The sequence below is a fragment of the Myripristis murdjan genome, chromosome 18, assembly GCF_902150065.1.
Source record: "Myripristis murdjan chromosome 18, fMyrMur1.1, whole genome shotgun sequence".
Classification (NCBI taxonomy): Eukaryota; Metazoa; Chordata; class Actinopteri; order Holocentriformes; family Holocentridae; genus Myripristis; species Myripristis murdjan.
In genome coordinates this window covers 16,409,502-16,426,771 of record NC_043997.1, presented here as the reverse complement: position 1 = coordinate 16,426,771, position 17,270 = coordinate 16,409,502, and the positions used below count along the sequence as shown (strand labels likewise).

Genomic DNA, 17,270 nt, shown 5'->3' with positions numbered 1-17,270 from the left:
TTGGGCTGGAGATTTTTTTTTTCTCGTTCCCCTTTGTCTCTCTCAAAACCACACTCAGTGCAAACCAGCACTTGCACCTGAGCATGCACATACATTCGTGCAATGTCTTTCTTGATTTTTCTTTTCCCTTTTTTCCCCTGTTCCCCACCTCTCTTTCCAATCATCACCCAGACTCTCCTGAAACGACCTCTTCCCACTCCATGCCATCTACTATCCCCGTATTCCCTCTCCCTTTCTCACTGTAGCCTGATGATGAAGGCAGGGTCCAACAGGGGATCCATTTGCATTTATATCACACATGTAATGTGCTCAATGCACTCACGGCTGAGCCGAGCGGTATGCCATCAACATGACACTTTGGAAATCACATGCCTGTCATCTCAGGCCCTCATCCCAAGGCCCATTTCACATGAAACATGAGTTGGGCAGAGTGCAGCAGATTCTTAAGGCAGCCCGTCCGGTCTAGTCTCTCTGGCAGCCTTATCTCTTCTATTACCCACTTTCATCTTTATCTTTATATCACGACTCAGAGACTCACAATTAGAACTTTGGAAAACTAGAATGGAATGCTGCCATCGTTTCTTTCAATGCAAACCCCTCTCTTTCTACCCAAGAAATGAAAAAATAAAAAAATCAATGCAGCTCAGCATTGTGATATTTTCACAACACTGTAATGACACTGTAGCTCCTTGTATTGATATGTATCATTCATCCAGATCTCACATAAATATGTGAAGCTGTCATAACAGCGTGTTATGTGGGTGTGCCACTGAATGGGTTAAAATTACATGCTGGCAAGACAGAATCAATTCTGACGCAGAGTCGATGAGGAAAAATTACATGCCACAGTCATGGGTCTGAAATTACAAGCCACTTCCACATGTATGTTAAAGTTAATGTTAAGCTAACGTTAGCAAGCTAATATAAACAAGAAACAAACACTGGTCTCACCTCAAGGTGAGTTCAGACTGAGTGACTGATCAATCCACCATCCCATCCTATCTGCTAACACAGATGTTGTCGCTCTTTATACTAGCAGTAATTTGTGTGTCCAACATGACTAACAGCCAAAACACACCAGAACCCAACACCAGAACACAGCAGAACGTGTCTGTTATAATCAACACAAGCTGTTACACTGACCACGCACGCTGCACTCATCCCCGTGGGCTTTGCACTGCAGATCTCTATTTTTGTATGGCTGATCTTTTTTTTTTCTTTTCTTTTCTTTTTTTCTTGTTCTTGTGTTGCACGTAGGCTGGCAGGCGGCCCACAGATTCAATTGGTGTAGCCAAGACGTAAGGATCCTAATTGATCTTGCATTGGCATTGTTTCTGTAATTGTTAACCATTCTGTGACACCACCACATGATGCATGTTAAGAAATCCCTGCTTATTTCATGTATTTCTGTGAGACCAGTCTGGTATTATTTATGCATTTAATCTTCAAATGATGTTATCACATGTGCACTTTACAGTAGTGCCCTGGTAAGTAAGTGCAATATCTATTGTGTTTCCATATATTAAATTCAACTGTTTTGAGTCAGTTTGTTATATAATATGTGTATGTTTTATCAATTTACCGGTTTAGTAGTGTATTTTTAGCTCTCTTTATGTATTTTCATTCAACACTGTAAAGTTTTGGAATGCACTGTCATACAAATTATGTTGTGACACAGGTATTGGGATATCTATGTAATGTTTTATGAGGTTTTTGCTCTTACCCGGCCCCACTTACAATCCAGTCATAATACACTATAAGGACATGATGTTAAATTATATATTTTATTATCATCATTTATTAAACATCAGTCAGTATTGTTGGTATGGCATCTAGTTATCATTGTTTTCTATCACATTTATCACTTAAATTACCTCTAAACTTTGCATATAACATTATCTTTGAAACTTTGCTGTCTATCATCGTCACAATCTCCCATAGCTCTCCGATCCATTGCTTTTGTTTTATACCACTGAATAAAACAGAAACGTCAAAAAAAAAAAAAAAAAAAAAAAAAAAAAAAAAGCAAGTGAATGATCAAGTAACCAAAATAACAAGGGACACTCTTTTTCCTGAGTTTGTCAGAAATAAGTGTCTCAGTGAACCAGAAACCTCTTCGGAAGTCTTAATTCTTATCTCTGCCTCATGTTTTGCATTTCAAAGAGGAGTGGTGGTTTTCCAAGTGTATCCAATTAAGTCTCAAACTCATTTTTCTTTTTGTGGGTTATTTTGTTTTTTTTTTTCTTGTTTGCCTCATCTTCATTAGGATAATGTGACTGATGAGATCTTCCAGAAAGCTGAGATTCTGCTGAAGAAGCTGGGAACCAGGAACAACATAAAGGTATTATATTTTTAATTGTGATGTGCCCCCTTGCTGTACTCTTAGATTAAATAAGATTAGATGAAACTTTAATGATCCCTGGGGGGGGTGAGGAATTAACTTATTGCAATTTTGGTTTCCATTTTTTCTTCGACGTATTGGATATGGACAGGAATGTAGTGAATGCAAAATACAACAAAGCCCAGTATATCTGCCCTTTTTATTTGCAGGATAGTTTATCTGTCCTTTTATTGCTGACACAAACCTTCACAACATAAATTTATAGTATAAATTCTAGTGAGCAGTGTCAAATATCTGGTAAGTTGAATAGATGGAGGGGAAAAGGAAAGAAAGGAAGGAAGGAAGGGAAAAGTATAAATGAACGCTTTTGTATAAGAAATTGATTCGTTTGTAATGGTGATAATTTGCCTCAGGATAAGACAAATTTGTATTTAGTTATCACTGTATCACTGGAAACACATAAGAAAAGAAGGGTGCAACAATAAAATGAGCGCCTGCAGGGCTAACGCCGATCCAGGTGACTCCTACTGTTTGGTCAGGATGCCTGACAAACACTAGGGGGCAGCAGCAATAAATGACTGCGGTACACACACTGGAAATGCAGGGGAAAAAAACTTAATTGGGGGAAAAACGGGTGGAACGGAGAATGATACAGCAAGTAATTACAGTAATTAGCTAATTAAAATAGCATTGATTAAAATAACATTGAAAATTCACCGCATAAATGGAGCTGCAGTGTCTTCGTTGACAGATGCATGGAGGATATCTTGATGTTTACAGATCTATGATTCATGCACAGTGTGTTTGTTTATGTATTTTTTTTTTTTACATTATTATACATGCAGAGCAGATATGGAAGTATAAATTGCTACATCATTACATGTGAAGAAACGGCTTGCAGACATGCAAATGGACATCCATGTACCAATATCCAGAGGAATAGCAGGATCTTTATTAAGGGAAGTGGACAGTTTAGCTGAGCACAGATAAGCTCTTTTCACACTCATACTTTCACACACATTCACATTTGGGAGGCATCTGCTACAGCCGGTCATCTATTATTGGGCACTGAGAAGCTCCGTTGAGCATTTAGGGATTAAGTGGTCAGGAGGACTTTTTTAGTTTTTGTAACACAGTGAGGGGAACCAGGAGAGTCCGGTTACAGAAGACAGATGTTGAGCTCAACTGACCATATTCACACAGCGGCCGTCATCCTCTTATGTCACTCCCAGGGTGGGAAGCTCAAACTCTGCAAACAGAAGGACAGTGTCATACGGCTGTGATTTATCCCAGGTTGCATTTCGTGGAAGTCATTTCACCTCCTCTCCATTGAACAAAAGCTGGAACGGAAAATCTGGAGGCTCAGTGGCCACATAAAGGGAGATTTTCTTGTGCATGACACCCACGCTTCACAGCTGTTTCGATTCAATTGACTTGGTTATTAATGCAGTTCTACAGTATTATTAGCAGTACACTCAGGGTCTCCACTTAAATTAAAAGGTGTATTTATTTTTTTATTGTATTTGGAAGAGCAAGGCAGTCACCGTTTCACATCCTAGCTTTTGTATGAAAGTATTTCAGGTGACACGATAGGAAAGGAAAGGTTAAAATAATATTAAACATGCACTGTAACTAAAAGATCTCTTAGGTGAGGTAAAGAGACAGGTAGACCTTTACACCCAAAGTGTGATGGCAAAATTTAGTCTAGCGACAACACAATGTGAATGACAAACAGTTCATTTTACCTCCAGGCTTTTATTAAAAAAAAAAAAAAATGTGCCCAAGATTTTTGCTATTATAAGCTAGAATGTGATGGATGCTACCATGAGCAAATGGTGGCTAATAAATGACCAACCATACAGTTTTAACTTGTGATATTGCCAGATTTTCACTATTCATTGTTTACTGTGTTTTTGCTAAATGGGAAAATGGTGAAATGATCATGTTTTGTCCATCTCCTGATGTTTTCTGTGCAGTATCCCTTTTGTCATTTTTACCTACAGAAATTGAGCTTTCCACTCGGAGCATGATATGAGAGCATAGTGGCTGCAGTGTGAAAATAGGTGGAATTGAAGTCCATAACATGTCAAATGTTTGGGAGGAGACCACACAACCAGGTCACTCAGGCTCATGAGTAATTTACTGTAAAATGCAATATTAGGGTATGGCCTAGTGGCTCAGTCTGTTAATGCAAATAGCATGTTGGTGAGACCACGTGATGTGGATTTTGTAAAAGCGGGTGCCACTCGGCATTAGAGTGAAAACGGGTTCTTATGTCCCCTGTGCAACCAGCCCATGTCCAACGGTACTGGCCAGCAAGGGGTAGATTTATTTTCAGACATGGCATGGTATAATGAATTGTAAGCTACTTTAAAAGCAGATATCTAATCTAACAGTTTGAGTTAAATATATCATGTGGAGATATATATATCATAGAGGACGGCAAAGATCGCAGTGCTGCTGCTTTACTCCCCAGAAAGCTCACTTGCCATTTAATTCCTGAAGCAGTTATACACTTGAATTCCATGATATCATGACTGTTAGCTTGTTGTTGTTGTTTTTTAAATATATGTAGATGCATATGGATTTAAAATTTCTAATTTAGCACCATATGCCTTATAGGGAAATACAGTATCACAAAAACAATTTGTGTGTTCATATAGTGTGTGTGTGAGTGTGTGTGTGTGTGTGTGTGTGTGTGTGTGTGTGTGTCTGAGAGAGACAGACAGAAACAGAGAGAGAGAGAGAGAGAGAGAGAGAGGCAGACAGGCAGGACAGTTAAGCAAACAGACAGTCAGAGAGAAGAGCATGTGTGTATGTGTGCACATCTGTGTACATCTGTGTGTACTCGAGCTTCTCCACGTCCTGCGCTGCGTCGCAGTGTAGTGTTAAGGCTGACACTAGAGGGGAACAACCACTCAAACACTATCCACTCCTAATTAGCGCTGCACTATCAGCAGGGAGTCCTGTCTCATCCCCCCTCTCTCAAACAGTCTTCTTCTTCTTCTCTACCCAGAAGCCACAGACATAAAGAACCACTCACATTAAAGGGAAAATGAGCAAAAATGCCTAACAGTTTTGTTTTTACTCTTTTATAACTGGCATGCTACTTCACATTGGAATCTGGACATCACTGTTGCTGTTATGCAATAAAAAGAAATGTTTGTCAGCTTTGCTGGCTCGCTCTCATCGCTGTAGATGGTGCCCTCAAAATGTTTGAGAGATGTTATGACCCCTCTCTTCAAAGCCCTTTTTGTACGCTGCAAGTGGACAAGAGTAATTTGCACATCATTATACTGGAGGGTATCTTTTGTTGTTTTGGAGACAGCAATTATTATGCTTTCAAGCCTCTGTAAGACAAAATTGTACGTCTACATGCGTTCTAGTTGTCAACACAAATAATGGCAAACAGTGGAATGGAAGCAGAATACAACTGATTTACAATAACTAATATTTTGGGAAGCTCAACAGGGGGCCGACAGTGTTACATTTTAAGACTTTGCATCACTTACTGTACACTGCATGGTGCGTGAAGGAGGCATGTGCAACTCCTGGGTGAAAAAGAACTAACAAATCTGTAAAACTACGGCGGGGGTTATGTCGTCGCCCAAGTCCGTCCATCTGCTGTATAAATCCAAAAGTATCAGACACATTAGCATGAAACCTGGTGGGTAGGTTCATGGGCCAGCGAAGAAGGAGCATGGTAATGGACAGGGCTTAGAAGAAATAGGTCTGTCGTGGGACAGTCTGTGATCATGGTGGACTCTTGCTCTTTACAGAGTGTTGTCTTGTTAAGAAATCTGCATTGATATGTACTCTTTCAGTATTCAGCTAGTTGTGTTTCCTTTTCATAGCTTGGTGTTACACATTAAGTTTAACAATTATTTATTTAAGACCAATCTAAGATGCCACAAGATTCGGTTGACACATTTGCAAAGCCTCTGTATATGCCACTCTTAGTGCTATAATGTTTGTCTCCACCTCCATAGGTGTGGTTCTACAACCAGGCGTGGCACGGCGTGGTGTCCTTCCTCAATGTGGCCAACAATGCCATCCTGAGAGGCAGCCTGCCGACAGGACAGGATCCCCGGCAGTATGGCATCTCCGTCTCCAGCCACCCACTCAACCTCACCAAGGAGCAGCTCTCCTACTTAGCTCTGTGAGTCAGTAATTTGGACCAGGAAAGGCTGGACAAGGGTGGAAGAGGGTGGAAGGTGGTTGTGGGTAATCTGAAATGGAGGACGGGATTTCTACTCTAAAATGATGGCCTTGTGCTTTCAGAATCATAAGTTGCAAATTCCCTGCCAGTGCTGTAGGTCATGATTACAACTTTTGTGCCCTCCAGTATGTTCTGCCCTGGAAAAAAAAAAATGGCAAGAAGCACTGCCTGCGGTGAGATATGCTTTGCATAATATAAAATAGTGTTCCCCATGCAAAGCCTAATGATGTGTCAATGACAATTAGCATCGTTAGTCTGCAAGTTAACATACAATGCTAGCATCAAATTGTTGATGTTAAATTGAACAGTGTTTTGCTAGATTTAATATCATGAAATGCTGAAAATTTGAACTAGTGTATATACTGAGGATTTAAACACGTTAAAAGTAACTCTGTGCAGTGTTTACAGTGCATTCAGGGACAGGCTGATGGTGGCTTGACAATTAAGTAAGATGGCAAAGTAAGAGGGGCAGAGTAAAAGAGAGGAAGACAGAAAAAGGCAGAGCAATGTAGGGGGAGACAACATAGGCAAGGGAGTGCATGTGGATGAGCACAATGGGAAGCATAAGACAGATAGATGAGGGATTTGTGTGGGTATGCACACATGTGGAGACCCATGGGAACCCCATGCAAGGATACACCGTTTTTTCTCATGACTTATACCAGGGCTAGCAAGGGAACAGCTTCCCATGGGAGTCAGAGATTAATGATGTGCTGAGCCACATCTTACACTAACATATACCATATGGATCTATCTGCTCTGCATTTTCTTTTTTATGATTTTGATGAGGGATTTGCGTTTTGAGCAGATTCATGTTTTGCTGTCATAACTCAATATGAATTTTATGACTCGCCACAACCTATCAGTGTTGCGAGTGACGAGTTATGCACTTAAATGTGTCACCTAATATTATTACTTTTCTGGGTAACAGTACAGACAGAGTGCAGGGTAACAGAGTTAACTGTTTATAATGCAGTCATATTAGTTACAGTTGTAAGCAACATGCATTACTGGTCAGCCAATGTGGATTCAAAGAATGGATGACTCAAAGACTGAAAAAAAAAAAAAAATTCTCTGCTAATTAATATAATACTTAATAATAATTGATGCTTGATTGACTTGTGTTTTGACTTAGGAATTAAGAGATTTACATAAAGAGTTATTAGACACAGAGACAGACATTAATTTGTGTTTGTATCTGTGATTCTCAAAAGCCATTAGTGAACATAATATTAAGTATTATAATGAGTAACTATGTACAGAATGTAGTAATGCAATGTAGCCACACTGCTTTTAATGAAGAGTATTAAGTATTTTGAAACTAAATTCTCTAACACCGCGAGACGTTCCATACAGTGGCGCAACCACAATGTCGGGCTTTATATAGGCAATTTAGTCACCAGTCACACCGGAGTAGCAGTTTTATTCTGTGTTCCCCGCTGTGCAAGCGCAACCCCCCGGTCAGGTATTTATGCCGTGATCAGGTGCTGACGACAGCCTTGAGTTAGAGAGTGGGGCTGCACCAGGAGGATTTGGAGATAATTACGATGGCCTCTCCACAATAGATTCAGGTTGAGCCTCTTTTCCTCTATATCTCTCTGTGCCGGTTGTGACACATAGAATTTATTAACCATGATTTCCAGATTAGCTTGGATACTCAATCACGGTTTGAATGAGGAGTGCCGGTTGCAGATGGAGATGAGGAAAAGGAGCAGAGCGTACCCAAGCATGTGTTGATGGGCGCTGTGTGACCGGGCTTGTTTGGGTGCTCAGATTTAAGGGTGTTAGTCATGACTTCACCAGGTAGGTAAGTGCACTGGAGAGAGCACAATGTGAAGACTGTTTGGTTTCATAATGCTTTTTGTTTATATGAGACTCCATACCTAAATTGCAATTTTCCTCTCCCCAGAAGTGGTGAGGGTTAACTGTTACAATGCTTCAAATTGCTGAAATTATGGGCAACGTCAGGATAATGGTTACACCACTTTGCAAAAGCCATTTGTATGATGGTAAAAATTAGAGGGTGGGATAGTAAAAGTTTATCTCTTGATGTTATTTAAGGTGATAGGCCCACATCATAAGTATGATGTGCCCCAGAGTCATTTTAGGTATCACTTTGTCTGGCTGTGAAATCTACCACAGACGCAGACAACCCTCTAGTAAAGACTTTGAATTATGGTGTTTTATTGTGACCTGATTTTTTTTTTTTTTCTTTCTGTGGCCACTGCATTACTGGCTGCCTTGAATTAAAAGGAGTACCCTGCAACTGATTTCACATTATATGAAGACAAAGGGAAAGTGAGACTTTTATCCATGGTGTCATCAAGAGACAAATGCATTTATTATGAATCACAATCCTTATTCAGACAGGGTTCGTTTTATAAGGGGAGGCAGGGTAATTTAATCATTACAGGTGCACATCTGTAATTTTAGTCCTGTCCAAACTATGCTATACCAGTCATTTTCTGACTTCAAGTAAAATTTCAACAATCTGTATTGGCTTCTCTGAGATTTTTGCCACTTCTGTCCCTGCTATATCCAGTGATTCTTTTGGGGGGGTATGCCATTTCTTACTGCAAACAACAATTGTGATTTTGAGTTCAAGCCCAAACTCTCAGCTCTGGGCCAGATGCAACTCATTTGCTCTTGCTGTCATTCTGTATTGTTGTTCAAGCATGTCAGTTCATTTGCACACATTATGTGGGACTCATGGTAGATTTCTGATGTGATGACAATATGTACATGGAAGACACTCACAGCTCTCTAACTTTGGCCGATGGCCTCCGTTGGTCCTGTGCAATTCCGCACATTGTCCTGAAAACACATCCCATCCTAACAAGGCTGAAGACTGACGGTGACAGCTATGGCGCCAAGGGTTGTATTATACTTAATACATATTTTCTGCCTTGTTACGATGAGCATGGTGATGAGTCCATAAAATTAGTTCATTGCCAATGAGGCAGCTCCAAATGTTCTCTTAATTACGACGCAAATTAAAGCCTTGTTTCTCTGATTTCTGCAGCTGCTTTTAGGGAGTTCTTAATTTTCATGAATATTTAACTTTTCATTGTCAAAACACTAACATATGTAAACTGGTTATTTGGCTATTCTTTTCCTCAATGATCAAATTAATTATTTTTTTTAAATCATTTCATCCTTCCTGCCCATGATTCCAATTTCCTTTATCTTTTTTTGTGACCAGGAAATGACAAAGTTTTTGAGGAATATGTGTTGCATGTGCCTGTTGACATTAGAGTGGACAGACAGCAACTGGCTGTCCTCCCCACTTTGTTGAATTCCATGTGAATTACTATTGGACGCCAGCAGTCTTATATTAGAACAAATGAATTGTATTGTTTCTTCTCTGTAATTCCACTCTGGTAGAAATACCGCTACCTACCAAGAAGCTCATCAAAGGAATTATAAATACAAAGGCGACCTGTCAGCTTCATCCTAATTTACTTTTATCAAAATGGAAAATGGCTCACTTAATTTACATAGTACTGCATAATACAAATAATGGCCTAAACGGTGTGCTTGAAGCTCAAGAGTAGATCATTATCTCAGGGTTGTTAGCCCTCCTACACCTCCACAGTTGAAGCCGAGACCTTGTCATGAACACTGAAGGGAAATCAGCGCATAAAGCTTCACCCCCACCGTTCGTCTTTCTTGCTGTCCCATTATTAGTTCATTAGCAGGTGGCTTGTCCTCTTCCTTGCAGCAATTAGCCAGTTTCAAACGTTCAAGGTTAGATCATTTGTCACGTTGTCCCCTTAAACTCTCGGCCTGCTCAGCTAGAGCACGTCGCTTGAAACCTGTTGAAATGTGAGGTGGCACCCACTGTGGTAGATGATCTCATATTTGTGTGTTCTAATCTGGTTGGCGCTGATAAATACAGCCATGTAGCCGCACAGGGTAGCTTATTTAATATGCTAATTACCCAGCACGCAGTCTTGTGAGAAATTATCACAGGCCGAGGAACTGAATGATGGTGGTGGGGGTTAATAAAATATTCCACAGTTTTGTTCATTGCTAATTGAGCAGACACAGCAAGGGCATTCTCAGGGCTAAATGAAGATATATGACAATGAAACGAGGGTCAGCGTCTTGGAGGAGAAAAAAAATACATTTTCTGTCATGAAAAATAAAGAAAGATTTAAACATATGTCGTGTATGTAAGAACTGATCAAAAATTTTGATGGCGCTCCCTGTTTTTTTAATTTTTTTTTTTTTTTTTTTTACAAGGTTGACATGATTACAAGGAAGCACTCAGGCCAGAAAAGAGGCTTTTACTGTGAAACAGCTCCATGCGAGTCAAATAAGATTAAGCCAAATCTTTTCAATCAACCTTTGATCTTTAAACTTAGCTTTCCATTACTTTTTTTTTCTTCATCTTTTGCAACTTAACTAATGCAAGATAAGGCACTGGAGGGAAGGGAGAAAGACATGATTTATCAAAACAGACCAACAGGAATTGGTCAGAACTGACAAAAGAAAAGTGGCACAATGGCCCATCATGATTTGAGAAGGCCAGTGATGCTCAGAGCTTATTTGTCATGTACAAACAGCATGGAGAATTTTTTTTTTGGGTTGTTTTTTTCTTTGTTTTTTTTTCATGAATGTATCTGTGTGGTGCCTGTCAGAGCTGCCTGTCAGATTGATCGTCTAATTAAGTCATCAGTACCAACAAGTGCATCAGTCTTCCCCAATTATAAAATATATCATGCAGAATATGTAGGAACGCTGCCATGTACAGTAATGAAAGCATCCTTCACCGCTGAATGGAGCCTGACACTGGAAAAGATAGTGCTGCTTACTTCCTACAAAGGGAGATCTTTGTCGCTGTCAAAATATCTTAACAGCAATAAAATCATAAGCACGGTTTGCCCTCAGCACCAATGTTTCCTCTGATATTTCTGACCTTCCTTGATTCTTAATGACCTCGGCAGGCTAATTGGTGGGTCAAAGTTTTTGGAGGGCTTGGCCTTTTCATTGTTGGTAAAGGAATTAAATACATAGCTAGACTTTGGCAAGTAGTAATGACTCGACTGCTCACTGAAATGGAAAATCAAGTTCGCCGTATCGTCTTGGAAATAACTACAGCTGCACTGAATTTCAAACTAGATCTCACAACTCAGCTAGAAGCATGTGTCTTCTTCATTTAGCTTATAATTACATATTTCATGATATACCATTTCATGTAGGCAGTTTTGACTGAACACACTTTAGAGTACATACATTTTTAGTGTAGAGGAACCAGGGGTAATCGAGTGACAGCTATCAATCAATCAATCACAACCGTCACATTTCATGTACCGAGTACATCTCATTATGCTGTGTGGAGTTAAAAGAGCAATATTTCTATACCTATACACAATATACACACACACATCTATCTATCTATCTATCTATAGACACACACATAAGACAGCTTTACAGTATAGAGAGACTTCAGCCAAAAGAAAATATGACAAAATCATTTCCTGCCATTTGCCACAGTCATGCTCAGATCAAGAAGGATATGTACAGAGCACAGAACACATTGTTTACACTGATTTATAGTGTCTTACAGTATCTGATATAATGAGCATGCAACATATAATACAGAGGCTACATTTTATCTTGATCTACATAAATCTCCCCTTCTACATTGACGACCTTGTCTCAGTGCACACGCTAACATCTCTTCCTGTTTCCTGTGTTCTGTCCAACCACAGGGCCGCAACTTCCACCGACATGGTGGTGTCCATCTGTGTTATCTTTGCCATGTCCTTCATCCCTGCCAGCTTTGTCCTCTTCCTTATCCAAGAGAGGGTGAGCAAAGCCAAGCATCTGCAGTTTGTCAGCGGTGTAAACCCGGCCATTTACTGGTTGGCCAACTTTGCCTGGGACATGGTAGGTACCAGCATTATCACGAGCGCGCTGTATCACCTCTTAATTGATCCCGCTGCAGGGGGTACACAGTTTAACACCACTGCCTCATTACCTGCTGTGTGCCTGTGACAGAGCGGGAAATCTGACTTCTGAAGTGTGGCAGAATGCTGCAATGTGACGCTCAGGGCAAATACCTACGTGTGTGTGTGTGTGTGTGTGTGTGTGTGTGTGTGTGTGTATCATGTAGGAAAGAAATTAAAAGCATGTTCTATTGTGTGAATTGCCCACCCTTAATTTCTATGTAGTTCACGTTATGCTAGTGTTCAAGAAAGATATTCATCAGCTGTGCCGAAGATCTTTTCCACCCAAGGCTATATTGAAAAAATAATTCAGCCACTTAAATGGATAATGTCCCTTTGACACCGCTGGCTTTTGGGAAACATTGTAAGCAAGTAACCGTTATTGGCTGTTGCAGTGTTATCGACTCCGGCTGCCTGTACTGGTTATGCTCAACAGGCTTACCCGTACCAAACTGGGAGGTGACGTGGTTGCATATTGGCAGTTTCCTTGAGGCCTAATGGGAGTGAACATTTTATCAGGTAGCCATGGTAAAGCAATGGCATTAGGCAGCTCATTGATATGGTGGATAAATGCTGTCGGAGAGGCAGAACAATGGCACTGTGGAGCTGGTGTAATGATTTTAGCCTGGAGCTGTCTGTATTAGCATACATCCTCTGTTCACCATGGGGATATTATAGAGACTCCAGATTGAAAGCCTCTTAACATTTCAACTATTTCTTCATTTTTTGTGTCAGATATATAAAAGCATATACCATTGTATGTTCATAATTTTCAAGGATTTATTTGTGTACACTTGTTTTTGTTTTGTTATTGTACAGAAATTCAGTGTTGTTAAGTGTTTTTTCATTGTGTCTTTGCTGATTGTTAATGTACTCTACACATTGGAGAGCTTGGCAGCAAAAGGAAATATGGATAATAAAGCACAATCCCATGATAAATACACAGCAATATTCTCGGAAATGAAAAATATTATGATTTTCTTTATGCTGACAGGTCCCTCTGTGTTTTTTTCAGCATTTTTCTTTGTCAAGAAAACATTAAACAACTGTTATTATTAGGCCTGTGGTTTCAAAATGACAAACCCATTGCTCACTTGTTCAATGCAATGTGTCACCGGCCGACCACTTACCTCAAATGGAGGAGGGTTGGGTGTCTGTTATTCACTGAATTAATGTGAAAATGAAAAGGGGGTTTGTATGAGTGCTAATTAAAAAGGCATCTACAGATTTCATAAATACATGTCCCCTCAGTTTGTTTTAAAAAATAAAGAAAGAATGTCAAGAGCAAGCAATCTCTTGATGTAGCCAATAAGGCCCTTAAAAACCAATTTCATAACCACACCGCCGGGCAATGCTCGTTCTGATGGGAGTCGCCGCTCATTTTCTTGCCTGTTTGTTTTGACAGTGTAACTACATCGTCCCGAGTTTGATTGTGGTCCTGATCTTCCTGTGCTTCCAACGAAAGGCTTATGTTTCCCCTTCAAACCTGCCTGCGTTGATTCTCCTCCTCCTTTTCTATGGGTAAGTATATCAAATAAGTACACCAAGGCGGTTTTCACACCTACAGTTTTTGTCCACACATTTTGGACCTTTCTCAAAGTTCCTCGTCTTTGCTATGTAGCACCCCGTGTCTGGAAGTGTTTAACATTTATTTGCCACGTCACATAGGTGAGTGCACGGCTATGGTAGAGGCATAAATTTGATGAATTTCTTGCCATCTCTGTACAGAAAACTCAGGCATTTGCCCTTGTGGCAGATGGAAATGTAAACAAAAGAATGTAAAATAACCTTCTCCTTGAAATTTCAAGTGATTTTTTTTTTTTTTTTTTTTTTTTTTTTACCTATAAGGGTATTAAAGGCAGTCTGGAGGCTGCATCCACATGCTGCTGCCACTTACCATTCAGACTGTAAATATCAAAAGATTCACTTCCAATCAGAGTGTGAAATGAACCTTGATTGATACATTGTGTAAGTTATGCACGTGTCATCTGGTATGGGTGCATTCAGTAGAATTAAATCTTGTGAAACCAGGCACCAGACTCTTGTAAAAGTACACACACTTCTTGGCTTTGCTAGGCACTAAACTCCATAGGCTGTTCTTCAGAGCTCTCACAAGTTTATACCGTGCAGAACTGTATAGTCCTATTTCTCTATCCTTACCTAAAAACGCTGGGTTGTCAGAGTGCAACTGGAAAGTGCCATCTCCTTTCCAATAGGTCTTTCAAAAAAGGGATGCGTGAAGCCTGGTGTTTTTAATTGCAATACAGAAAACCCTATAGCTGCGAAAAACAGCATGGTGTCTGTTGAGCAGAACCGTGACTGTAATTCTTTGGGCTTAATTTGATAGTGGCAAGACAGGAAATAAGTCTGTATGTGTAAGTGTGTGTGTGTGTGTGTGTGTGTGTGTGTGTGTGTGTATGTGTGTTTTGTGTGTGTGCATGCGTGTTTGTGTTTTAAGAACTCTAATTTCCACAGTTCTCTTTGGAAATCAAAATAATAGGTTCTTTTGCTCTGGATTGCAACGGGGATTGTCAGTTTATACAATCATGTGAATGTCTCAAACGGACTATTGATTTACTCAAAATATTTACAAAGTACCAATTGTGGCATTGTTGCACGCATTTAAATGTAGCCAAATCCGACAAAGTGAATGCTGTCTTTTCATTTAAGGAAAATCATTCGAGGAAAACAAAACTACAAGCAACCGGCAGAATATTGGAAAGAAGTGTTATTGTACAAAGTTTGTTGTTGCTGCATTACTCTTGTGTGAATCATTGGCTTCTAAAATATGACATTATTATGCACGGAAGATATAGTGACCGGCCTTTTACCCTCTCCAGAAACATGAATTCACCTTAAAGGGACATCACCTGCCTTTGGTGACATATATGGGATGCTATATATTCATATGGGGTGCCTACACTCTCCATTACAAAGATGACAGTCACTGCTTTTCATAGAAATAAGTAGAGCTGATTAATTTATTGGTCATGACTTGTGACCAGCCCTCACCACACCTACTGATAATGTATTTCCCCTTTTTGAACCGCGTGTCTCCTGCACTATCGTCTCTGGTCACACAATATGCTTGGTTAGGGTCATAAAGTATGTACTGTTAGCTTGTGCTACTTTCTGCATCTTCGCTTTGGTTCATGAAAATAAAGGTGCAATACGTGAAACTGCCCTAAAGGACAAAAAGGAAACTGAAAGAAGGCTACGTTTACAAAGCAAATGAATCATAGGGTTGAGATCAAGGTGGCACTTTGAATAACAAATAATCCCCCTTTTTCCTTTTTTTCTATTTTTATTAATGAATGATGACTTTTTTTTTTTTTTTTTTTTTTTGGGATTTCTTCACATGTCAGTGAAGATAAAAAAAGTCTCAGCCCACACAACACCGATGATAAATGTTACATTTAATCTCGCAGAGTGATTAAATGCAAGTAATAATGATACTTTTGAAGGATAGTGAATAAATTATGTTCTTGGTGGATAAAATGACACAGACTGCACCATCTAAAGTGAATGATAAAGTTATTTATTTTCCACTTTGGCACTGAGTGTGTTTGTGTTGTGCTGACCCTCCGATGACCGTTGTTTGCCCGTTCTGTCTGAATGACAGTGTCTTTTTCTCTCTAGGTGGTCCATCACCCCGATGATGTACCCCGCTTCTTTCATCTTCAGTGTTCCCAGCACAGCCTACGTGGTGCTAACTTGCATCAACCTCTTCATCGGCATTAACGGCAGCGTGGCCACCTTTGTCATGGAGCTCTTTGATGATGATGTAAGTGGTGGACACACACATACACACACACACACACACACACACACACACACACACACAAACACATGAAGACACAAGTGCATACATATATTCTACAGTGGATGGACAGAGGCAGACGACCAGCACACACTTATACATGTGTAATATTGCACACCGATAGTGAAACAGTTACTGAGAAACAGCAGAATCACACATCAAATTGATAGTTGGAGGTGAAGCTAAGAGCAGTAGATGGCTAATTGACTTGAATCCTAGATAAAGGCCCTGCGTTTTCCAAGCCCAGACAACCTAACACGCGTGGGTGTTGTGTACATCCACTCGGAATAACTTTTAATATATTTCTCTTACCCTCTCAAGGATTTTTAAAAGGTGTTATTTTCCCTATTCTCTTTAATGTTTAATCGTTTGGTGAGAATTGGGTCTTCGGAGAACTTTTCTCATCCATCTTTCAGCAAGTGTTCATTTTAACTGCAAGCTGCTTCAGGTCCCAGGGGAATCAAAAGACAAAGACACCAAAAAAAAAAAGAGCTAAATAAAAAATGGTGAGCTGGGTTCAGAGACAAAAAGAGTAAGCTGTTGACTGTCACTCATTGTATGTTCGACTTGATTATTTAAATCACATTTCATTTGAAACATAAATTGGCCTAGCCTGAATATAAAATCTGGATAACATGCACAATTTTCAGTAACAGCTCATTTACTTGTAGGTGCAGTATAAATGATTGGGAACATGTTGTACTTTTCTTTTCTTTTCTTTTTTTTTAACTTTTGTTCGCTAACTAAGTATTTTATGTCTGAATTAACTTGCAGAGTTAATTGTTATTTGTATGATTAGCATAACAACCCCCACATTTGGGTTTATCACTCCATATTTTTAGGCTCACATCCACTGATCAGTCATTCCTTGTCAACAGTCACACAGCGGCATTTCACTCTCCGACAAGCTGCTGGTACATCTGATGCCTCATCAGA

At 39.8% G+C, this 17,270-nt stretch overlaps 1 protein-coding gene across 1 annotated transcript in view; it reads left to right on the top strand.

The window, feature by feature from the left end:
- The window catches only part of LOC115376791 (phospholipid-transporting ATPase ABCA1), a 185,306-nt gene that overhangs the window by 112,812 nt on the left and 55,224 nt on the right, over positions 1-17,270 (top strand). Inside the window, exons 36-40 of the mRNA XM_030076559.1 lie at positions 2,267-2,341; positions 6,331-6,500; positions 12,278-12,455; positions 13,920-14,035; positions 16,154-16,298. Coding sequence (XP_029932419.1) covers positions 2,267-2,341; positions 6,331-6,500; positions 12,278-12,455; positions 13,920-14,035; positions 16,154-16,298 — 684 coding nt within the window. The remainder of the gene's footprint in view (positions 1-2,266; positions 2,342-6,330; positions 6,501-12,277; positions 12,456-13,919; positions 14,036-16,153; positions 16,299-17,270) is intronic.